Below are 26,349 nucleotides of genomic sequence, written 5' to 3'. Positions count from 1 at the left end.
GCCATCAGCTCTACGAACTATGTGTAAAAATTTGACACTATTAACACTTAAACCGGAACAGTATATTGCTGGAAAGAGTTTGAAATCATTAGAAACATGTGCCTAGTAACAAAATACAAATATTATAAAATAACGTAGTTTGTATAGATGATTAACTTAATGAATGGTGATCAAGAGATTATATTAACACATTTTTACAGTTTTAGAATGTTTATAAATTAAATGCTGTTGAAAGATTCTATCGATTCATGAAGGACTCTCAGATTGGTCTGTTTTTCAGGATGTTAGATTTATACCACACTTTAATAATATTGCTGAAATTTTGACTCATAATTTTATGTTATTATAGTTCTTGCAACTCACGAAGGCGAGTGAGCTTTACTTGTGTACATAACGATAGTGTAATGTCTATCAAAACTTTTGAAAAACTAACAATAGCGAGCCACCACACATGTAAAGCTCACTCGCCTTCGTGAATTTCAACAACTATACTATAGACATACTATAGTTTGAGTCATTTATTGTTTATTTTGTATAAAGGTTTTAATGAGGGCTATCGTTTTTATACTTATCAGTTGGCACCCCTGGCGATTGACAGGACCTTACTCTACAGTGGCGCCATCTTGATGAGTGCAAATGCGATAGTCCTTCTACCACTTTAGCGCTCACCAGTTGGTGCCACTGTCTTCGCTACTAGCAAGTGACAGGACCTTACTCTACAGTGGCGCTAACTGGTGAGCGCTAAAACGATAGCCCTCATTGTATCATTTGACACGGCCCAATTGCACCGATTTAAGACGCCCTTCAAAATACGAAATACTAATGTCTATATTACAGTGGGCAGCACACTAAGCTTTACAGTTTTGTTGCAAAATATCACTTATTACAACGAACTAAGACTTCATAATCATTAGCTTGATGTGCTCTCATCTGTATACGCAAACGCCATTCACGTAGTAATCTATTCTGAACGGACCTCCGTCAACTAACTTAAAATTATCGCCGAGATCCGCAAGCCGCATTATGTTCATATTCGTCACGACCCATTTACGTAGGCTGGCGCGTGGACAATGGGGGCAATTGGTAATGCTAATCGGTAATCGGTAAAACACTGTATTATTGAGAACAAACGCAAATAGATGGACTTTAATAAGGCTCAGAAAATTAGATGTTAGATATTTCTTCACTGCAAACAATAATAAATAATTAATTAGCTATTAAGTTTTGTTGTTGTCAAAGTGTAGGAATTAGTTTGTGCACTCGTACAATTATTTACTAAGGCTGAGTTGCACCATCTAACTTTAAGCGTAACTGCATATAACGATAACCGGTGTTTTTGTATGGAGTTTGACAGATTTTTGACGTTTGTTAATGTAAAAGTAAGGTGCAACCCATCCAAAAAAATATAGTTTGGATTAACAAAATTAGCGTGGGAAATTATAAGTAGAGGTATAAAATGAAAACGTAATAATGCTCTTGTTTGCAAGCCTATCATTTATAATGATTTAATGATACTTATTACTGGAACTACGCTAAACCTACGCATTTTTTACGCGCTAACTACTCCAGCGTGACCGTCCACGCACAATTTGAGCGCTTTGCATGGCTACCAGCAATCGATATCGATACCATGACACATATTTGCGCCAATTATATGATCGGTTTTTAGTTCGACCTTATGCTATTGTCATTGTCGCCCGAGGTCCGCATGCTGCCTGTAACCCCACTTGTTCTTGTTATAGCATATAAAAAGCAGTGGGCGGTGGCTGTTGACATCAATCACAAGCCGACTTTGAAACTACAAGCAAAATGTTCAGCAAAGTGAGGAAACTTAATTGTGTATTTTGGTGCTTTTGAGTGAATTTTTAAAAATAAAATATGTGGTCCTTTAAGTGTGAAAAGGATATGTGTGATAATCATCATCAGGTCATTTAGACTCCACTACAGGAGCACATTGTGATCAGGAGATCATTGTGGAAAACCTTGGGGGAGGCCTTTGTCCAGCAGTGGACGTCATTTGGCTGAAACGAACGAACAGGAGCACAACCTTCTCTATGGCATGAAGGATTTGGCCTACACTCCCTACTCAGGCCAAACGGATTGGGGTCTGATTTTCGAGTCCATTAGTTGCCTTTTGTGATTTCTGCGAAAAGAGTGGGAGTGACCCTATTCTACTCTTCTGGGAACCAAACGTAATAGGCCGGCAGTAAAATAGTGTTTAAAGTAACAAGTGTTTAAAAATAAACGTTGTTCCAGATTGTAGCCTTCGGTGCCCTCTTGGCTGCGGCCAACGCAGGCTACCACGGTCACGCGGTGTCTTCCCAGAGCATCGTCCGCCACGACGAGGGTGGCCACGCTCCGTTGGGCTATTACGCTGCGCCCGCGCACTACGCCGCTCCCTTGGTGCACGCCGCTCCCCTGGCCCATTATGGCGCTCCCCTGGCCCATTATGGCGCTCCCCTGGCCTACGCTGGCCACTACGAAGGTCATGATGACTATGTAAGTACCTGGAATATTCTCTGGACACTGACCACCTACGGTAGATGTTATTGTTTTTGGTATATGCTCGAGAATCTATGTAAGCAGTTTCTAAGACTACAAATTATTAAACTAATAGAAATGCTTCAATTGAAACTGAATATTAAAGTATGAAAAATCTGTTTAAAGTGATCAGTTTGGTTAACATACTTTGGTTAAGGTACTGTCTTTGATTTAAATTGGTGATAGCATATAACTACGAAGCCGTTGGTCACTGCTCCTGTTCTACAGTTAGACTGACTCTCACCATCTGTATTCCTCCTGATTTAAAACAAATTCTGAAACGTTAATAAAGGTTGACATTGGCTGTTGATCATGATTGTATAATACCTCAATTTTACTTTCAGGCCCATGCTCACCCCAAATACGACTTCGCGTACTCCGTGGCTGACCCGCACACCGGCGACCACAAGTCCCAGCACGAGTCCCGCGACGGTGACGCTGTCCACGGCTACTACTCCCTGGTCCAGCCTGACGGCTCCGTCCGCAAGGTCGAGTACACCGCTGATGACCACAATGGGTAAATACTACTTATTTATTTCTCATGAGCTCCTTAAACACTAATCTAATATCACTTAATGGCATCTTATTAATTACAAAGCAGTGCAGACACTGCAGATGCTACCTACTCGTACAATATGGTCGAGCTTCAAAAGCTTAACTATACCTGACTATTCTCATAAAATACCTACTTTTAAGGGCTTTTTCCGCCTGAGTATTAAGTCATTACTTGTCGCCAATCTTGCTAGCATCAAGTAATGAATAATTACAAGCCATAGTTATGCACGTCAATCTTAATTAAATAAATTGATGGAAATACCTAGGACAAAAATGATTCTATTATAATTTCTGATGAATAATCTATTTTACTAATTGAACTGTTGCTGTCGTCAATCTTACTTTACCTTACCTATATGTTATTTATTCGATTTTTTTTTTTAATTCTTTCATTTAATCTTTCAGCTTCAACGCGGTGGTCCACAACTCCGCCCCGTCCATCCACCCCGAGCCCGCCTACCACCACTACTGAACAAAGACTTGTATTCTTGAAGCCATGAACCAAACTTTGTACTTAATTTATTAAAATTTTAAATATTTAATTCTATGTTTTATTTTACTTACTAATGTTAATGTTACAAATGTTTTGTATACCTACCTAATAAAATAAATTAAATTAAATAATAGGTTTATATGACGAAAAAGTTATTGTTTAGGTATTGTGTGGGTTGAGTCAGTTAAACGACCATAAAAATGGAACCAATACTTACTTAATTACAATAACTTACTTAAAATAAATCTAACTCGAACCAATCAAATCAACATAGACAGTCTAGTATAATAAGCTGTCAAATAACATAACAATATAACAACTTTGAACTTGATATTTTTTCGCAGAGGAATGTGTCTATTGTTTTTCATCAACCTTTATGAGAAAACGATTTTATTTGACACTATTGCATCAAACTTGGCCCTCAAAGAGGGTCATACTAAATTATAGAGCAACGCTGCCATAGCCGACAATTATCGCATAGAACCTTTACCTGCAATCCATTTTCGGTGTGCCCCCGAGTGTCAATTGAGTATTATCTAAATCACTTGTCACCGAAACTAATAATAAAGGTGGAGTGCGTAGATAAATGACTGTTATCCTACAAAATATCTAAACTGCAGTGAAATAATTCGGCTTTGTTGGCTGTTTTACAAGGTGTCTAATAGGCCATTTAAGTCCGAGCAATAAAGACATCAAGCGCTGTATTTTCGTGTAACCGCACCACGCGGGCGTGACTGAATGAACTTGATTTATACACCTTTATTACGAGGTGTGTATTTCGGTGCTACTAGATTTAATATGACACTTCGTAATTCTGTAATTTACAAATAATAGCTGTAAACAATGGCTAAATAGAACAATGCATTATAGGTACTAGGACGTAATTTCACGCGTCAATTCACATTATTGAACTTATTGAACGAACTTGTATTCCCAGATGCTCATGGTAAGCGAAGTAATGCTTCCTTAAATCCAGGCTGATTTCAAATCGTATTATAACTTGTAATAGTAAAGCAGTTTCATTTTCGTTTTAAGTCCACGTCCATCCTCTTCTGAACTTAGGCATCTCATAGTGAGTCCATTTCACGAAATGTTCAAATCAAATGTTTGTTTTCGGGCTTACGAAAGCAGTGTACCTATTACAAAAAGTAAAACCACGAAAATGTTATTTTGATAATTGAAATAAAATCCGCAACAAAATTAACATACCGCGCATGTATTACCCGAACACACGTAGGCGTAAAACAGTTAAGTAAAATCACCGAGTAATCTTTGTTTGGCAAGAATAGCTCGGTAATAAGACGCACAACGGATACCGGATTCAGTAAGCTCATTTTCCCGTTACTACAATAACACAAAGCAATATTTGAGCATTCTGAAAAGCTCCCATTCCCATTCTGATAAGCTACCTATGTGATTTTTATCTTAGTTTCATTCTATAATGTCTCATCTAAAATAGTTACGGTATATTAACGGCCTCTTTAATTGACTTCAACTTATAACGCATCTAAAATTTCACCAGAACGAGTCGTGTACTGATTAGGCCAGACGTCATCCTACGCTTGGGCGGGACCGTTTTGACTGTATACTGCGTGGTACATAGTGAAGCTACTGTATACATTTCTGTTACCATCAACTGCTGACCGGCGATGGCGCTCTGATTACCGCCTGCACAACCTGCCCTTGATGGTTCGTGCTTGTTAAACCACACAATGTCTTTAGAGACAAATTATCAGTTAGCTACTGCAATTTCAAAAATTTAATCAAACTCTAGTTATCTTTGAAGAAAATCGATGAATTCAAGAAGAAAAAAGGAAAAATTTACGTCTAGCTGTAAACTGCCATTGACATAATGATGATAATATGAAATAAAGTAAACCATTATATATGAGAAATCTCCGCATAAAAACAACTGTAGGTAAGCTGAAAATTTCAAAAAATCCTTTTCTAAATTGGTGACAGCTGGATTAGAGCTTTAAATATAAACCTCTTCCATGGCATACCTTCGCTGCTTAATTGTGTAAGCACAGATTTAAAATTGAAAAGGCATTCTAGCCCGATAGTTTAAAATTGAAAATACATATCTGGAAATTAACAATAATAGGTACCCATTTAAATTATATTAGGTCTGAGATATTAATTGAACAAGTAAGTTTCTTTTATCAATGTACTGAATAGGAAATCATGTCTAAATCTACCGAATCGGTTTTTTAAAAAGATTATAAAGACAGTTGATTGTCAGTTATTAAATACTTATAAAAATAATTGGTAGGTAGGTACAATAACAGCTTTAAATGCTTATATGTACACAATCAGATATTTCAATTAAAATATTAAAATAACAAATTCATAGAAGGAATTAAGAAATCCTCTCATTCCTTTTATTTCGTTTTCTGAAAACAATAGTTACAGTAGACCGTATTTTAAGTATCGATCCGTACTTCCCGAATCTATATTAAGATATGAAATACCAGTTACATGAATTGATTGTACGCATATAACCCAGTTGCGTATTATGTAATTGCTAAGTGTCAAAATAATATTGATTTACGTATCCCTCGCCCATATATTGTCATTATTATGAGCAAGACTTCCCGATAGGACTGCTATTAACAATAACGGGATTTCATAATATATTTCAATGAGCTTTGCATTTCAAAATTGTGAATGAAGCTAGCATGAATAACCAAATAGGTAAATAACGTTCCTCATAGTTTAACATTATTTTGATGAAAAACACATCTGGACGAAAGGAAGAACGTTAGTGGTATGGAAAAATGATATTTTTTCGTAATAAAAACATTTAATGGATTCAAAGTAAGAGACAAACGCAAACAGTACAAAAAATCTTTTCAGAGCATCCAGCTAGGCTCAAAACACAATTTTTCCTTTTCTGCCTTTCTCTGTAGTGCATTGTTGTATGCCTATTTTGTGTAGCATGGTTCCTATCATACAACTTGCTTCATTCGACTTGCTTCTATCTCTACTCTACTCGTACATAAGTACCAAGGTAGGTAGTACCTATATCTCGCAACTGACAAAGTTTTTGTTGCAGGAAAACAAAAGCTAGAGCTCGTTTCTTGTTTTACGTTCGTTTTGTTGTACTCGAATCGTAGATATCACACACGGAACATGAGAAACGATTATCGCTTTAATCGTTATTTATATTTTAGCCATACAATAAAATATTTGCCATACTTTACGTAACATACCTAGTTAAGTGATTGAACTAAGCATTTTTACTACCCGATTTAGAAACATTCCGCTGCAAACCTAATTGCAGACACCCACTACAGTTACGCCTTACAAGTTCATTAAAACTTTATTTATAGTTCATTTAATTTGATTATTGGCTATTTCACTGAAATTGTTATTCTTGTTAATTTAACTAATAAAATCAGCGTTAACTTAAAATAGTTTTAAATGCTACACAATCGAAATATTAATAAATGATTCCGAAATTTATTTCAAATTAGAGAACTCCTCATAAGAAATAAAGTTTATTTGAATAAGCCAAAATTAGGTAACACGATTTTCCATTAAAACATGAATTGACTACTTTTATTGTTTTGGTTACAAAATAAAATCTAAATAACACAAACAAAAGTTAATGCAAAATACTCAAAGCTCACATTTACTCACGACAAGACAACATAATGGCGGAGTACCTACGTTAATTCATAAGTTTTTCTCATACAAACGTGCGCAGTAAAACGTACACAAACACAATCTTATCACGGCCCACGCTGGCCTAGTATCATGTGTATAATATAAGGTTCACATAGTATTTTTGTTAAGTAACGATCATTTGGCCGTAATGAACACAATGTAATAAGTTTCAGTGGGCGAGTTATGCCGATAAAATTGTATGTGTGAGTGTCCTAAGGTTCGTATGGAAAAGCCTGATGTGAGAAGTTGTCTACATTTTTGCCAGTCCACAAAATCAGTGGCCCTCGTAAGTGATTCGTATGAGTATTTGGCATCATTGCGTTGCGTGGCGCGCTGTACATTGCGGGCTGCGGAATATTGTATTTTTTTTAATCATAAAAATAAAAAATATTTCCCACCAATAATATTTTGTAATATTACTTGGTTGGGTGTACAGAATGCGTAGTTTCAGTCTTCGTGATAGGTTTTTTTACACCCTGTATTTTGCTAAGTTTGTAACTGTAGCGTTTATTTTATGCATTTGCTAGCACCAAAAAGTTACAACCCAAAAATATATATAGCTTTCATGGGGATAAATAAGTCATATGATAAAGAAACCTCGACTACATTGTAGAGAGCAGTTGCTTTTTATAATAGCTTGCAAATGGTTCTACAGGAGGAATTTACTTCTACCTGTTTCTCATCATCACTCATACTTCGCTTACTTTGTATACCCATGAGAGCTTCATGTGAAGGGGTATTTGCACACCTCTCTGCACTGTGTCGAGAATGTGCAAGACAAAGCAACGCGACCTTGCAGGCGCGGGGACGACCGCGGAGCCCGCGCCCCACCGGACAACTCCAATTCTTATAAAACCCACCGCGGGATACCAGATGTATGTCAGTCACGCACTACGATCCCACACAAAAAATGTTTGCCAAAGTAAGTGAGAAAGTGAAGTGATAAAGATATCCAGGATAACAACAGCTTTAGATTGCTCTATTTTGATCATCACACCAAGATCTCTAAAAAGTTTTTTTGAGAATCTCCAACACAGGAGCAAAAACCCTTCACAGGATTTTCAGCTCTCTTTCGAAGTATAAACACCAACTAAAGTCTCATTTTCTATGCAGATTCTTGCCCTCGGAGCCGTAGTGGCTGCTGCCCAGGCTGGTCTGCTCGGCCATGGCCACGGATACTCCGTGTCTTCGCAGCACAACGTAGTGCACCACGACACCCACTACGACAACCATTACGCCCCTGTGGTCCACGCTGCCCCTCTTGTCCACGCCGCCCCTGTGGCCCACCTCGGATACGCTGACCATGGTCATGAGGACTACTACGTACGTAGCTTCCTATGTAGAATATGCTTAAATATTTACCAGTTTAATACTCGAACAGGAATCTATTCTAATTATATCTATTGATTTCAAATAATCTAACCGCTTTTGATTAGAGACTGAAAGGCGTTTCAATGCCTATTAAAATGACATAATTTCTGATGGCTGATAGCTAAACAAATATTGGCCAACTTGATTAATTTGTAAGGTTTTGCAAATAAATCAATATTGACTAGGAAGTCGATCTAGTATTTTGTCAGACCTATAATTATAGTTGTGGCAACTAGACGAGCGCCTCTTATTTTATCAACAATTATCAGCGAAAGGAAAACTGGATATCCCAGATATGCAAACTAGAGTTGTCCTAAGTAGGGCAGTTGGTGTCGTAACTGTTTCTACTTTCATTCATGTAAATGGTTTTCCGCAGTCTCACCCCAAATACCACTACTCGTACTCCGTGGAGGACCCTCACACCGGCGACCACAAGTCCCAGCACGAGAGCCGCGACGGAGACGTCGTGAAGGGCGAATACTCTCTGCTCCAGCCCGATGGCTCCTTCCGCAAGGTCGAGTACTCCGCTGATGACCACAATGGGTAAGCAAACTCCAATAAAATTTTCTTCGAATATTATCTACTCGTAGTTAAAAGAAACTTTGAGAGACTTCTCAAATAAACAAAACACTGCCAAAGCGTTTATTTATCTCAGGATTTAGCAACAATCTTCAATATATTTTCTGGACCTTTCGCACTGTCACGCACGTTATGTGCTTATGTTCTTAACTTAAAATAACACGCTGTACGGCCTGTGTACTAAGAAATTAAATTGAACCACCGCGTACAAGTTATTGCAAGAACGTTTACAAATCTCAGATTAAGGTGTCGAGTTACGCACTTTTTCACGAGGATCTTTAAGTTTTCCACACTTTTTGCCTTATCACGCTACTTATCTACTTAACATAAAAATTACATAAATTAGAGAGCATTTATTTAACGTGCGATGTAATACCTACCTTGCTGATGATTTGCAACTTTCCCCGAATTGTGCAAAACAGGCCCGAATACTGCACATATTTGCTTTAAGGAAATATGCGCGTAACCATGTGACTTAGAATCAATGTTTACATCCAATCATATGGTCGTCAAACCGGTACCGGGCATATATGCAGGTAATGACCTCTCTCGACCCGCGCTTGCTACTGTCTGTCAACGAACGGGCAGGTGGCAAAGCAAGTGTCGACAAACAAGTTTCAAAACGGGGTCTCTTGTCATGTTTACGTTTTGAACAATAGTTCTAATCTGATCGACGTCAGTTCCTGCAACATTTCCGCTATCGCTCTCTAATTGGAAATAAAAAACAAGGAAAGCAAGTGACGCATGTGAAAGACAGGATTTCTAAACATTTGTTTGTTTACAGCTTCAACGCCGTCGTCCACAACTCCGGCCCCAGCCACCATGTGTACCACTCCCAGCACCACCATTACTAGATCTCTAAAAGCATTAGCTGTATCAACCATGTCTATTTATTCTCGCTGTGATCTTCATGTACATAATGTACTATCGATTTAATTAGTCATTAAAATAGTACAAACAACGCTGTTTCTTATTTTACAACACCTAGACTGTAATTAAGTGATTTCACGAAACCAAATGTTTAAATGATATGCTCTAATAACTACACAATTACAAGCAGAAATAAAATGTACCCTTGTTAAACTAACATTACAAATTATAAACATAGAAAACTGGTTCATCCACAACAATTTATCATGTTACGAAAATAATTATCTCAAATATGCGTCAGTCTGTTGAAAGCACTTCAAACGTTCAACATTTATCACCTACTACAGGTCGTTAGAGTGATCTGCATAGTAATTGTGGCAGGTTACTCAAATAGCCAACAAGTTCTGCAATAAAACCAATACTTTCTTGAAATATTGGTAAGCAAAGATATTAGCTACTTTTTAGAGGTCTTCTGGAGTAATTTTTGGTAATAATAGAGCCTCTACATTCAGTAGTGACCTTAAATTGTAACTTACCCACGCTTTCAAGGGCAAAAATAAAAAACCGCAACGAAACACACTCGTAACGTAGATGGTGTGATATTTGTTTGACGAAATAATGCAACGTAGAAGTAACGACACCTGTACATTCAGATTTTATCAAATACTATGAAGTAATTTAGAACTGGAACGATATCCTGGTATAGACAACTTACTGCTTACTGTAATTCACATAATAAGCTCACTCAGTACCTCTAGTAGGAAAAACTTTCGAGTTCGTTTCGTTGCGTATTCAAAGTGTCATCGAAAAATTTTGTATGAAAAATTAAACAGCGCCCCCTAGGGCGGCTATAATATAGGGGGCGCTGTTTAATTTTTCATACAAAATTTTTCGATGACACTTTGAATACGCAACGAAACGAACTCGAAAGTTTTTCCTACTAGAGGTACAGAAGCTGATTAAACGCAAATTCGAATAAATATTTCTAATAATATTGTAACATAATTTATATCAAATACCTCAATCATTTCTGGCGCTGTATGCAATAGCTTATTAGTCTATCTAGCAAGCTTTTGAACTACACCGCAAGTAATCAGATGCAAAATAATAATATAGAAATTACTTTAGTTGAAGTTAAGTCAGTTGTATAACAGTCTTATTGCAGTTCACAATCCCATCTATGGGTGGATCTGAAATTACTCCACCACAGCCACAACGATTAGTGGAAGGGTGTGATACCCTTAAGTAGACCACCTTACAATCAGATGGTATTAAACCTTCCTAGAACCTCTGACCAGGCTTAACCACTATTGAGTATTGAATATTGAGTATTGAATAACCTCTGAAGCCAAGCATCTCTCACAAAATATGATGATGATTTACTTTACATAACATGGCATCAGAGGAAAAACGTAATCAATTTCGAATTAAGTTTTTGCTGTATTTGATACTACATACTTATTTACTTCAGGTTACTCCAGTATTACTCATAATTTACAAAACCTAGCAAAAAGTGGTTAATTACTTTCAAGTGTAATTACCGACGCAATTAACGATTCAAACGTGTATCAAGTTACACGATAGTAATAAACATGTAAAATACATTTTTTGTTTAAGATATACATGAAAGCACAAAGGAAGGAGGATTATATTCTGAAAGTACCTACTGATCAGAGTATTTATGTTTCTTTTTTCACTGTAGTCTCATGTGTATAGAGGAGTATGAAAGAACATTATCAGTTTCCAGTGGATCCACAAACTAAGATACATGCAAGTGGATCCACGCGAAAAGTCTACATAAGTAAAATCAACCAGTTCGCACTTTCCTTTTGATATACTTCAGTGATAATTGTGAACTAAAAACCTTATTCCTAGATTTTTTTCAAGTTGCATCTACCTTATTATACGCACGAATGCGCAGGTTTTTGACAGGAAAAATAATAATAACAAATATTTTATGTATTGATGGGGCTGCAGCGGAGTCGGCTGAGTTAGCCAAACGAAATATGAGTCACTTTCTAATAATTACATATTTGCGCCTTTTGGTGTCGAGACCTTCGGACCTTGGGGACCGAATGCCAAATAACTGTTTCGGACTATTTCCCCTAAATTAATTAAAATTTCGGAAAATTTAAATGCTGGCTCTTTCCTTGCACGAAGGCTTAGTATGCTATTCAGCGAGGAAATGCAGCCAGCATCCTCGCCTCTTTGCCTCACGGACACACTTTTATTTTTGAGTAATTTTTATTTTGTTTAGAGTTAAGTTTGCCTTAGTTATAAAAATAAAGTTCTACTTATTTGTAGAAGTATTTTTTGTAAATAACTTAAACGAAGCCTAATTTTATTATTTTTGAAACCAGGTGTTTTCAGAAGAAACCGTAGGACAAGACTAACTTTAGAATAACAATATTTTCTAATAGTACTTTTTAAAAGGTTATTACAGAAAAACAATATTGTATAGAAAATTTTATAATTTCAGACTACTCACGTACGCGTATAAAGTCGAGGGCACAATTTGTTAATAATAAACATAAGGTGTGTGCATTAATGTAGGTAAGTAGTTATACTTACCTACATTAATGCACACACCTTATGTTTGTTAACAGAATAATAAGCCAAACTGATAGAGTGATTACGACGACGGGCTTTTAGTAAATATACGAAGATAAAATCAAAAACGTCATATAAAAATAATAATTTGTCACGTTTATCAACAGAATTTATCTTCGAGTGTCCATTTGTCCAAGCCTCGGCGTAATTCACCTTGACTTAGCTGTCATTTCGAAGCAAACTTACCATTTCACAATGCACATTTAGATAAAATTCCTAGGCCTGCGATAAAATTAAGATTTAATTAGGTTAATCAGTAAGGTCACTTATCTTATAATGTAAGTATCCTCCAGATCATTGCTTTGTGAGGCAACTACTCTGTAGTTGGACAGGATTTCAATTTAAAATTATTATTCAATTCTCTGTTGACAAAATAACATCTAACAGAGTACAGTAACGTGGGGAAGCCCCTCCACTCAAAAGGTTAGGGTTCTATTCCTGTTTGGAATCTGCACCTGCGTCTTTCTAACCAACCAAACGGAATTTCAGCACCTAACAAAAAACATTTTGAGTAACTTGTTAGTCACTTAGAACTTATTATGTAAATATAGTCCTGTTTCTTTTAGACTGAATAAACAATAAGATACGTGATACAATATTAATCAAAATATAATAGGCGTTGCTGATAAACACATTTATTTCAATCAAAGCAATGACAAGGTTAGCACCATACATTTTTCACCGCAACGAAAACAATTAGCTAACGCCACATATCGTGTGCTCAATGAACAGGCTTTATGCTATAACGATATGCTCTAATAACAAAATCAAGGAGCTGTCAACACTTGATGAATTGGTGGAGTCACGGTCAGCGCGGGTGAGTGACCTCTGAACCGCAGAATTACACCTTTCAATCAAAGTGCGCCCGCGCCTGACCTTGTAAACAACAAAGCTCGCGTTTTCCGATCAGAAAAGGTAAGGCTTCCGTAAGCACAATTTTTATGCTGCAGCCAGAAATACATTTTGACTTTTTGTTACGATACGTAAGTTAGGTATGTCAATATAAGTGCAGGTGGAACGTATAGCATTCCATGCATTTCGCCCGCGTTCCTAAGCTGTCGCATACTACTTTTATGACTGAAAATTCCTATACAATTGTGCTTTAAGAATATAGTGATGCAGCGCATTTTCTATCTGAAATTTATTTAACACTAACTACTAAATAACAATCACGATTTACGATAAATGATAAACATCATGATCTATTTAGTAGTCAAGTATTCGTATTTAGTTGTGTTCTTAAAGTTTACAACTTTATTCAATCATACAATTCTTACCTGTCGAATAGAGAAAACATATTTTCAGCAAGTAATTTGCTTGAACGATTGAAAAACTGTAAGTCGTTCTGAAAATAACCTAATTTCAACCAGATACTGCGGCAATTAAACCTATCTTGGCCGGCTCTACATCGAATAAAGCGCAGCGCCGTGGGCGTGTAAACACAATCGCCAGAAAATCGATTTAACGTAATCGATATGCAATAATCGTACATAATTAAAGTCTTAGGTGCTCTTGAAGAGTATTATTTTTATTGGGCATTGCAAGAGTTTCGGATTGATTGAAATTATTTCCTTTGTTTCATATATTCATTACGACTCATTGCAAATTCTTATGAAACTATGTTGTTATCATCTAAGTATGAGGATTGTAAACAAGAAAAAAATATTTGTGTTAACAGAAAACTAAGTTACTAGGGACTATTAAAGAACTTATTACTTCAGTTCATTTTCCTTATTTGACTCAATTTGTTATTAGCCAGTTTCAAAAACTACAATTACCTAAACTTGAAAGATTTGGCGGGATTAATAACGGTTTTTGTCTACTTTATTGATCTTTAAGAACAAAGTTGTTGCTAAATGCTCAAGATTTAATTAGTTTTATAGCTTAAACTTAACTTTTATTAGGGCCTTAATGAATGCAATGATCGTGCGAAACCTCGCCCGTTAAGCTAAACAATTGTGACAAATGTATACCGATTTCATTAACAAATTCGTGCTTCGATCGTAGATATGAATCTCAATTTCTTATCGTTAATGGCTAAGGGCTAACTGTTATTATAGTAATTTGATTCAGCGTGCAATCTATTGCGCCTTTAAATATCACTGGTCTTTGTCCATGGCTTTGCTCGTGTTAATTTGGATCTGACGCAGATCTTAACTTCAGTCTCATAATTTAGGGAATGTACTATGTATCATGAGTAGAGTCTTAGTTTTAAAGGATGCCAACGATTTCAATGTCACCCTGTATATCCCATTACCTAGTTTGACCTTTACAAACTGTTTTTACGATGAAAGATAAAGTTTGTTTGACATAGGTACCAGCTTATTTTAATCTCCAAAAATCAAAATTAGTTTTAATGAAAATGCAACAAACAAACAGTGTAGAATATTAGTGGGTACAATTTAGTGCTACAGGTCATTCTTATGTTTAATTCATTAATTTCAGTTCTATATTCATAACGACCGATCACTGTAAAACCACGTACCAAAAATATTTTTTAATTTTTCTTTCACAACAACTAAGGTTTGTAAACTTAGTAGAACTGCTAGTTTATGACAAACAGATAAGGTAGGTAGTACATCTTATTTTAATAATTTATTTCTTATTCATATTCTTCTTATTATCATTTCATTTTAGGGTTATTCTATCCACATTTTGTTACAGTATTTAAATACAAACTTGCACTTCTGATTTCTGTACCTCAATTTTATCGACTGTCTATCAACCAACCCAGTTACAGACATCGGCTACTTTGATAATTGCAGTAAAGGTACGAACGCCTTGGGCGATATTGGTACTTAAATTATCGATAATAAACAATGAAATTTCGTTAGGCACTCATGTGTAAGGTTGTCTTTTGCAACAATTAATTTATGATACCAAACCGTTGTGATCGCGTTACATCGCGTAGCACAAAAAGAAGCGCTTACACAATTTTCCTGAAACACCAAAACTGAATTTCTTTTTCTTTAGTACTTATTGTTAGTTAGGTAAATGAGTAAGATACATCATGTAGAGTTAGTTTATGGAGATGTCATCATTACACAACAAAATACATTTACTATATAAAAGGACATTGTCAGAAACGGCCTTAGATTCCTGGACACAGCAGTAAAGTATCAAAATTAATCTCTTACTTTTTGAATACATAAATATTAATTAGATTGTAACGGACACTTGAGGATTAGAAAATGAAATAATAAAAGTATTTTATATGTATTCCATAATACTATGACGACATCCGGACATTTTAGGGCGTGGCCTGCTCCATATCCTATGAAGTTCCATAATTTGTGTCGATAAAATCTATGTAAAATCGGCACAAGGCAATGCCCTACTTCATTGTTAGGAATCCACGTAATAGTGATGTTGACTGCGGTCATCATAGACAATAAGATACAGATCTTGTAAATAAAATAAATCGTCCAAATTGCTACAGTATGACTAGATTTTAATTAAAAGTTAAAAATGTATTGCACGATACTACAAGAAGCTATCTAATGTGTCCAACTGGTTATGAATAAAATAAAAAGAATTGTGATCATAACACTGATATTGACAATGACAACAATATGGGATCATCTTTAATATATCTGTAACAGTTTCAAAATCCGATGAAAAATCCAATGCCGCTTAAAGTGAGAGAAATGTCTAAAGTTCTAATAGAATTGAAAGTTTTATTCGCTCAAAATGCTTATAACAATAATTGGTAATACATTTCAAATATTAAGCACCTTTATAATGTATCGATAGAGCCAAAATGATGTCCTCTCAGCTTGGAAAGGAAATACCCAGGATTGGGGGAGCGCTCCAGGCAATTTTCAGAACATTTCATAGGTGGTAGTAAATAATATTTATTTTATTATTAAAATTGAATATTTTGATATTGATAAAATTGAATATACCTTTCGATTCAAATACTGAATATTTTTCAATCGATAATAATTATCGAGAATTGTTAATAATATTCAATTAAAAGTTGTTCAATACCTAGTCATGCATAGACTAAGACGGTAACCATGGAGATAGTTTGGCAAGTCACGTGTTAAATGTCAAGAGTGGAAAGTAAACATAGGATTCATGTTATTTATTTACGTGCAAAATGTAAGTAAGTAAATCATAAAAGTGGAACGCCGAGCTATTTCCAAAACCCGTCCAATATTATAATACAATTTGGCTGCGACAACTACAGTACAGTACATCACATACATCCCAAATCGATGTGCATACAATAATATAATACAATACTAGTAAGTAAGAGGTTATGATAATAATATTGCTATCAATAAGTTTATAGAATTGGTCCGCCAGGAATAATTGTTCTTACATAAAGATTTGTGTCATTTAGAACCTAGAAAGTATTTTTTCGGCACTGTTGCTCTAAAGGCGAACAATGTATGGAGATCGAACATTGTCCTTTTCGTGTCACAGTGTTTGACAAAACTCCTCCGTAACGGCTTCGCCGATTCTTATGAGTAAGTTTGAGAAGAGGACGTAAGACTATTTTTCATGACCCTACGTGCAAAACGACGTTTGTTGGGTTAGCTAATATTATTTAAGTATTCTTATACGATTTTGAACTTCTGGTTCATATACCATGCCCTTCACCTAATTTTTGCACATGGGCTGGCTGTCCAACTTTAGCTTCGAAAGAAATTGAATACTATCAAGCATAGGCTTTATACGCAAGTGACCACTGCGGTTTGAGTCGGAGTGCATTTGATATAACTTTTGCAATCCCAATAATGTATGGCGATGTATTTCGCGAGCGTTCACACGTCAATTGTCATGTTTAAGGCCGGGTAGCAGAGAAAATGGCGAAAATGAGGTTTTCATTTTTCATTTTTGAGGTACTAAACAGTAAAATTAAAGGCTAAGATTTTTATTGGGCATAGTTGAGGATATTTTCTAGGGCTATTAACGGATGGAAACACGATTTGATGAAGTTGACTCGATAGAATAAATTCCCAAAGTTACCTCTATTCGTTTTCTATTTATGGTTTTATTTTTAAAATAAGCGATTTGAGATTCTAAATCTTTTACTAAACTAAAGTTCAGAAATAACTTGAGGGCTTTTAACGGATGAATTTTTTATATTGCGTCTTATTTTGTTACTATGTTTAAAAATGTGGAAAAAATCGTCCATGACGGCTTGGACAATCTCAATCAGTCGCGCGGTGGCGCTTACGGAGGACGGACGCGTGTCAGTTTTTTGGCCGTGACAGTTCGCGATTTGTCAATATTTTTGACAATGATGACTTTGATGAGTCACAGCATAATAATATCAGTGTTACTGGAGAGAGCTTAAATTTTTGATAATTAAAAATTATCAATTTTGTCTACCTATTGAAATTTAAATCCTTCGCATCCTTTTAAACGAAGACTCTACTCATGATACACAGTACATTCCTCAAATATGAGACAAAACCAATGAGTTAAAATAACATTTTCATAGTACCTACATACAATCGTCTTACACTCTTTAGAAGAGCACACTGACACAAATAAATAACAAAAAATACTGTCTAAGGTCTGTAGCTAAAGGTCTAAGCTGTAAGATAGAAGAATCTTCTAGCCAAAAAGATGGCAGATGCAGCAGATGTCAACGGATTTAAAACTGGAGTTCATATGACTTCTTGTAGACTTGAGTCTCCAGAGCGTCCCTTCCTCCACCATGCGTAAGAATTTTCACAAAAATACTGTCTTAAGGTCTGTAGCTAAAGGGCTAAGCTGCAAGATAGAAGAATCTTATAGCCAAAAACATGGCAGATGCAGCAGATATCAACGGATTTAAAACTGGAGTTCATGTGTATCCTTGTCGTTTTGAGTTTCTAGAGCAGCGGTTCTTAACCTTCAAGTCATGAGGGACCATTTTACCAAATTTCTGTCTTGTCAGGGACCACCTCATAATCGGTCAAAACCAGTTTGACTGCAAAAATCAGTTAAAAGTGGTTTTGACCAAGGTGTGCAAGTGCACATCGTGGACCACTTGGAATGCCTCCAGGGACCACCAGTGGTCCGCGGACCACCGGTTAAGAACCACTGCTCTAGAGCGTCCCTTCCTCCACCATGCGTAAGAATGTTTCAAAAATACTGTCTAAGGTCTGTAGCTAAAGGTCTAAGCTGCAAGACAGAAGAATCTTCTAGCCAAAAAGATGGCAGATGCAGCAGACGTCAACGGATTTAAAACTTGGAGTTCATGTGACTCCTTCTAGACTTGAGTCTCTAGAGCGTCCCTTCCTCCACCATGCGTAAAAGTTTTCCAAAAATACTGTCTGAGGTCTGTAATAAAAGTCTAAACTGCAAGATAGAAGAATCTTTTAGCCAAAAACATGGCAGATGCAGCATATATCAACGGATTTAAGACTGGACTGGCACCACCTTGCAATGTCATCCTCTCATTGTTATCTGTAATGTAAATTATTTTTAAAATGTATTTAAAAAATAAAATGTTCGTTTTATTATTTCAATAATCGGACCTTTCAACTCAACTACACTACACAAACACCTTTGTTCGCAACTGTACTGACGAAACCTCGATATTATACCGTTCATTTAAGATGGCAAGCTTTTTGCTGCGGTAATGCACTCCAGGTAACCGTGTGTGATGCTTATTGCTCATAGTGATTTTCGATACAGAGCCCCGTACATACGTTATACATAAATTATGGAAAGAAAACACCCAGACCAATACAAACAAATATGTATGCAATTTTAGTATGATATTTTTATTTATTAATAAACAAAAAGACTGAACAAAATTGATGCGTGTACTGATTAATGTAATTAACCACATGCAAAGCTTTGTGAATTGCAACAACTATAATTTATTATCCAAGCTCTAAATAATCGCTACTACGAGTAACTGATCATAAAATGTTTTTCCAATCGCTCAAGCTCCCGAGGATCTACCGATAGGTCGGGTGACGTAATCTTGAAATAAATAAATAAATAAATAATAAATAAATCTTTGGACAATTTCACACAGCGCCAGCTAGCCCCAAAGTAAGCAACTTAATGCTTGTGTTATGGGTGCTAGCTTAACGGATATACTACTTATATACTTTTTTTTTAAATACATAAATATTATACATAGTCACACCCAGACCCGTCACAGAAATTAAAATTCATCATTTCAATTTCTGCCCGGCCGGGAATCGAACCCGGGACCTCTCAGCATAGTAGTCCGTTCTGAACCACTACACCAAACGGCCGACAAAATTCTATTAGCCGGCGCGGAACTTCCGGAAGGTCGGGTGACGCCACGCCTCTTTGAACCGTGTTTACTTTGGCAGTTATATTCTATATTTATTCGATTCTAAAATATATTCCCAAAAATTTTGAAAGTTGTTTTAATTTGTACCACTTGGATATGATTTGTATTAGAAAGTGCTGTGAATGTGATACTTGAACGGAAGGAAGTCAACCTAACCTAACCAACTGCGTATTTCTATACTGTGTAGCCGCGAGAGCTCTTTGGCGCGCTGTCTTCGGCGAAGTATTGCGCGCGCAGATTTTGACAGCGCGAAATACCTACTTTAGCAGAAATACCAAGCCTTAATTAAAATTAGCAAGTGACCAACAAACAAACACTGACCTCATTCTGACAAATGTGACACGATTTGAAGCAAATTAGTTATTGTATCTTTAAATAGCATAACTATTATACTAAATAGGTTCATTCACACATTGCCTAAACAAATTAATAACAAACAGTCATTTGTTTTTTTATTTGTTATAGTATACTCGTACCTACGAGTAAGTTCATTGTAAAATGATTTCGACATTTTACCCACATTATTAATTTGGTCCTCATGAGAATAGCTCTTTAATTTTGATTGAATTGAGCAATTGCTTAAGTATGTGATTGAATGCAAAAAAAAAAACTTTTTTTTCTTTGTTCATTCCTTTAATAAAACACGTCCCGAATGTAGCTTGCTCTACCATCACTTCGGTACAACATACATAAAAGCTACATAATATTTGGATTTCGACTGATTTTTTTTCATATTCTGGACATTTTATCATAACGGGCATAAGGTGAGCAATAACTATTAATGAATCAAGCAAATATTGTTACTAAACCTGCTAATTTCCTGGGCAATTCATTTTCAATCTAAATGAATGGGGTACAATCAACTAACCACATGGAACTCAAAATCAATTAAACTAGTGCCTAGAGCTGATACTGAGCTGTGGTTAGAGTTACTGTAGAAATAAGAAAAAACTAGTTAACCAGCAAGTAAAAATTTTACGCAAGCTGCAAAGGTTTATTGGGAAAAATTCCAGTTTATTTTCTTTACCGAATTTCTAAGCTTTTATCATTATTTACTCAAAAATGTGCCTGTTCTAAATAAAATGCTTATTTAGTAGGAAAATCAACATCAAAATGTGATGATTGTGTCACCCAAACCATTTCTCTAGTCCAAAATCTGTTTTAATTAAAACAATTATTATGAATCCTTCATTCGCCTAAAACAGCTCTAGTTTAGGTTGTAACATACTGCATGCAACTAAACGTAAAAAAACTTGATACGATGAAAAATTTATGTATTCCGATTTTTAATATTATCTTTCCTAGATCGCAATTATTTGAAGTGCTGGAGGGTGTAGTACATTGGAGAAGGGCAGGGACCTGTCGTGAGTTACGGCTAGGGTTGCCAGGTCCAAAAATACAGAAGCCGGACTCGGTGCTTAATTTGGCCGGACATTTTACCCTAAAAGCCGGACACGCCTTTTTTTGCCATGTCATGGGGGGTGCAATTATTAGTATCATAGCTCATGAGTGAATACTATCAACTATCATCTTCGAATCGGTAGCCCAACATCCTGATACGCGCTTGTGTGCTTTCGACTGGCGCGATAAAAAGCCTAACAAAAGCCGGACAGGCCGGACAAGAGAATTTTTGGCCGGACAAGTCCCTAAAAAGCCAAACATGTCCGGCTAAAGCCGGACACCTGGCAACCCTAATTACGGCGCAGTTATGCGCGACCTCGTGGTGTCAAACTTACGGAACTGCGGTGACCGCCCCACCACGCTGCCAGGACTACGAGTCCGTTTTGCTTTTCATATAAAAGTCACACCAGCCCGATAATAGTATCAGTCACCTGCTCTGATTAACAACAAAATGTTCACTAAAGTAAGTTCGCTGTCGTCCTGACAGCGATTGATTGGTCAGTTCGGAATAGTTGCTCACTGTTGATATACGCTGGAAAAACAACGAAAAATTAGTCGGATACAGTAAAATAAATTCAGATTTAATTTAACGCCCTATTCGAGCATTTCCCGAGAATAATAATTTATTATATTTTCTATGATTTCGTTATAATATCTTTCCCCAAATTACCTACTAATCCTATTCAAACCAAACACGGTAATGGATACCGCTCTATTTGAGTCAGTCCCCAAAATATTCCTATTTTCAATAATTTTAATTATATTCCACTACCTACATATTTAAGCAGATCCGATTCAGTTGTAGCAATTCATTCAATTTGGATATGAAAAAATGACAACCACGAAGTTTCGCATATTTTAGTTCATAACTCCTTATTTTCCAGGTGTTCGCCATCAGCGCTGTCCTAGCGGCCGCCAACGCGGGTCTGCTGCCAGTGCACCACGCCGCGGTGTCCTCCCAGAGCATAGTGCGCCATGACGCTCCCGTGCACTACGCCGCGCACTACGCGCCGGCGCACATCGCCACCGCGCACTACGTCCACGCCGCGCCCGTCGTCCACGCCGCCCCCCTCGTCCATGCTGCCCCCATCGCTCATGAATACGTAAGTAATAAAAAAACTTAATAATTGTGAGATATTATGTACTTTGTACAATTTGTTTCGCTTCAGAAAACTTGTCAGTTAAAAATCTAGAAATGAGTACCGTATTTGCGGGGTACTTTAGCTCTAGCTAGGGGACAACTAAAGTTATAGTATCAAAGGATAACTTTGACTGAAATCGTGCGGGAAATGATGTCTACGATTTAAGTACATTGCTTTCGAGCAACTTAGTACATCGAAAATAACTTATATCGTTTGAAATAAACTTAAACTTTGGAGCAACCTTTATGAATGAGTAGGTAAAAATGGTAGAATTAAAGTCGCTTATTCTCATGGTTACAAACATGTTTGTGTGTATTGTGGACTTTAAGTAGCTACAAAACTGAACAGCTCTACCGGGCACTACGCAACTTGCCGTAGTTCCACGCCCCTAATGACTTAGTTTCCCCCCACACATTGATTAAATGTTACGTAAATACTCTGTTGTAAGACAGGTCACAACGACATAGTATGAATTATTGCATTCCTATAACCCTACGTTTGTCACTCTTTCAAACTAGATGCCGAAAGTGATTCATACCGGTCAAATTGGGTATCCTAAACCGAGAATTCTAAGGCACAAATTATCTAAAGAACATTGCTATAGTCCTGAAAACACTTTACTTCTCAAGTTAGTTTTAAATTAGATTTTAAGTTGCTTTTATAACCCTAGTTCATCAATTTCAAAGTTCATATGACAAAATTGATCTGTTGTATCATACCCAGGTCTAGTGCTTAACTCAGTCTTTATCTGAGGTACTCGTTTGGGAGCGGCATGGGAGAGGTGATTTTGACATATTATGACGTGACCGAGAGAGCATACTTGAAGTCACGCTGACATTTGACGTAACAAAAAACAAAAGGACTTATGAACAGATACTTATAACTTAAAGAAAATCCGTATTCTAAAAGCTTCCTTTCTCCACAGTCCCACCCCAAATACGACTACTCGTACTCCGTGGCTGACCCGCACACCGGCGACCACAAGTCCCAGCACGAGTCCCGCGACGGCGGCGCCGTGCATGGCAGCTACTCCCTCGTCGAGCCCGACGGCTCCGTCCGCAAGGTCGAGTACACCGCTGACGACCACCATGGGTAAATATTAACTGATTATTATCCTTTTATTAGAAAGATAGAAAGGAAATAAATGTTTGATTGACACAAAAACAAAAAGGCTAAGTTGCACCGGCAGTAGTTTAACTATATCAAACGTCAAAAGTCTGGCAAACTCCATACAAATAACACCGGCTGTGGTTATAGTTACTGTTAAAGTAAGATGGCAACTCAGCCTAACATTAGCAAAACCAATATGAAACTGAAAAGACGTGAGTCAACAACATCCACTCAACATCTTGACGAGGTGTCGCAAAATACACTAACATAGTGGTCTTACCAAGAGCTAGAGGTATTTCATTAATGCTGTGTGCGATTTATGTATGACATTTGGGATCAAATTAACCTGCAACATATTTCGCTACGAAAAAGCAAAGCAATTCGCACAGCAAATTAATTCCAAAGCGACCTTTTGCTTGCCAGGCCAATGCTCTTGTATAAAATTAGTTTTTCAACTACCTACTGAGCTTCTGATGTTGACATCTCTCAAAGTACATTGCTTTACTTCATCAACCATTGCAAAAACTATTAACTTTAACTTATAGTCTATTCACCATAACAGCTAGGCATTTGACCTGTAAGTTGTCACTCAACAATCGACTTTTGCATTATCTACATACCACTCAACAATCGACCTTCACTAATTAGCAACTCGGTTTATATTCCAGTTTCAACGCCGTAGTCCACAAGACCGCCGGCCACCACCCCGCGCCCGTTGCGCACGCGGCGCACTACGTCGCGCTCGCGCCCGCCCATGGGCATCATGGCCTCCACTACTAGACTATAATGCGCGCGTGCTATGACTGATGAATGTGATATTTAAGTGTACATATGATGATGAATATACTCATGTAAATAAATACTCAGCTGCTGAATATTTCTGTATTTTATTAAATCCTATACTAATCTCAAACATCGAATGAAAATTCTTGTCACCCTAGCTAGGTACAAATGTAAATCTTGTATAGACCAAGTTTAAATGGCATTTTCCTACAAAAAGTAATAGATTTATATGTGCTTTAGTTTTTTACTGTATTAAATAAATCTTACTTGTTAATGTTTTCAGCAAATCAAACACTTTCAAAACAACATAACAACCAGAGTAATAAATATGACAAAGTTTAGACAAACTTAGACCATATTAACTAGCTAATAAACATGTTATGTATTTACATTATAATGCGAATACAATAACTCAAAAAGAGTTATTAGCCAGTTTCAGCACGTTATTATTTGCTACGCGACTCACCGATGTACCTACACCGAACAATAAAATGTCTATTGAGTCTAGAGTCTAGGCAGTTAACGACTTATTTATTTATCAAACTTTATAGTAATGTATCTGTTATACGATATAAAGAATAGATTCCCAGGAATCTTGGTCAATTTGTCAATATCCAAGGAGTCAGTCAATCAATACTCATACACGAGCAATTCATTTAACTCTACCCTTGAGTGGTGAGGTTAGTAGACAGTAGCCAGAACTAATTAAAGTCGGTTTACACCTGACGATACGTTGCGAGAATAGCACTTATAAAACATTAAGAATTAGATAGTACCATAATATTGTATTTGGACAAAATAAAGTTCTGGAAGTGTAAAATAAGATTGTTACAAAAATTATGTTTTAAGTTTCTTTTGTCCAAGTCACTGTAAGTTTTCTAAAAAATGTTAAGGTATGTACAAACAAATGCATTAATTAATGCAATTAGGTAAAAGTTATGTAGAGTTAAAACTCTAAAGCCAAGTTGCACCATCTTACTTTAACTTTGATAAACGTCAAAAATCTGTCAAACTCCATACAAAAAACACCGGTTATCGTTACACTCGTAGTTTCGGTCAAAGTTAGGTGGTGCAACTCAGCCTAAACGTAGCTAAGCTTCTCGCTCTCTAAGCGTAAAGCTCGCATACACCATCGAACTGATCATCACGTGTGATACAAGACAACTTCTCCGTAGCAGTTCAAAAAATTTGTAGTTTTTACATCAAATTTTTGGGCTGTTTTTTATCACTTTTCGTTTAATATATCTATGTAATACATATTTTAAGTTTTACCTACCTACCAAATTTTTCTTGCACGTCGTATTACTCAGCAGATATAAATCGTCCCTAAGGTGCGTAGACGCGTGGTTGCGTGCGTACAAGGCGCCCGCGCATACCGCAGCCATTTCGGCGGTAATTACCCGCATTGTATGAGGAATTACGCAAATTATTGTTACCTACGACGCGACGGCCTAGAAAAACTGACAATAAATAGACTGACATCGCACCAGTGAGTTTAATCGTGTCTTCGAAATTAATTAAGTAGTACTTCAAAGAGACGCAACTACAGTATATCGATCGGATTCGATCGTACGAGTTTAAGTTTACACTACACGTAACTCTACATTTTCTGACAGTTCCAGATCATTTTATTTTCTACTAAGCCCAATGGCCGATTTGTAAAGAATTTCATACTTACTTCTTAATACCTACATGTAATTACGAATTCATAATAATATGTTATGTACATACGTACGCACATATTTTATGCATAAGTGAAGTTTTTACATTCAGTAAAAAATTAACATGGTTAACTATTACATATATTTAGATGCACCTACATCCTAGATTATTCCTGATCCTTGACAGATATCAATGCTCGCGCCAAAAAATTGTTGCAAATAAAATAATTATAGGTAGTTAAGATTCAACATAATCCATAATAATATATTTTCATAAAAATAAGCTGT

General features: G+C 36.5%; 2 protein-coding genes across 2 annotated transcripts; both read left to right on the top strand.

Moving 5' to 3' along the window:
* The first annotated feature begins 1,777 nt into the window (after window positions 1-1,777).
* LOC135071370 (cuticle protein-like) lies at window positions 1,778-24,494 on the top strand. The gene is made up of 8 exons (XM_063965160.1): window positions 1,778-1,821; window positions 2,257-2,499; window positions 2,886-3,058; window positions 3,502-3,565; window positions 21,787-21,828; window positions 22,250-22,468; window positions 23,433-23,599; window positions 24,286-24,494. Exons 1-8 carry the CDS (start codon window positions 1,810-1,812, stop codon window positions 24,395-24,397), a joined length of 1,032 nt encoding a protein of 343 aa, XP_063821230.1. The 5' UTR covers window positions 1,778-1,809; the 3' UTR covers window positions 24,398-24,494.
* LOC135071167 (cuticle protein 7-like) lies at window positions 8,144-10,169 on the top strand. The gene is made up of 4 exons (XM_063964937.1): window positions 8,144-8,180; window positions 8,372-8,581; window positions 9,006-9,172; window positions 9,993-10,169. Exons 1-4 carry the CDS (start codon window positions 8,169-8,171, stop codon window positions 10,060-10,062), a joined length of 459 nt encoding a protein of 152 aa, XP_063821007.1. The 5' UTR covers window positions 8,144-8,168; the 3' UTR covers window positions 10,063-10,169.
* Window positions 24,495-26,349: the final 1,855 nt, after the last annotated feature.

This window comes from Ostrinia nubilalis, chromosome 4, assembly GCF_963855985.1.
Source record: "Ostrinia nubilalis chromosome 4, ilOstNubi1.1, whole genome shotgun sequence".
NCBI classification, from domain to species: domain Eukaryota; kingdom Metazoa; phylum Arthropoda; class Insecta; order Lepidoptera; family Crambidae; genus Ostrinia; species Ostrinia nubilalis.
Note: the sequence above shows the minus strand (reverse complement) of the source record. Positions and strands in the feature narration are given on the sequence as shown.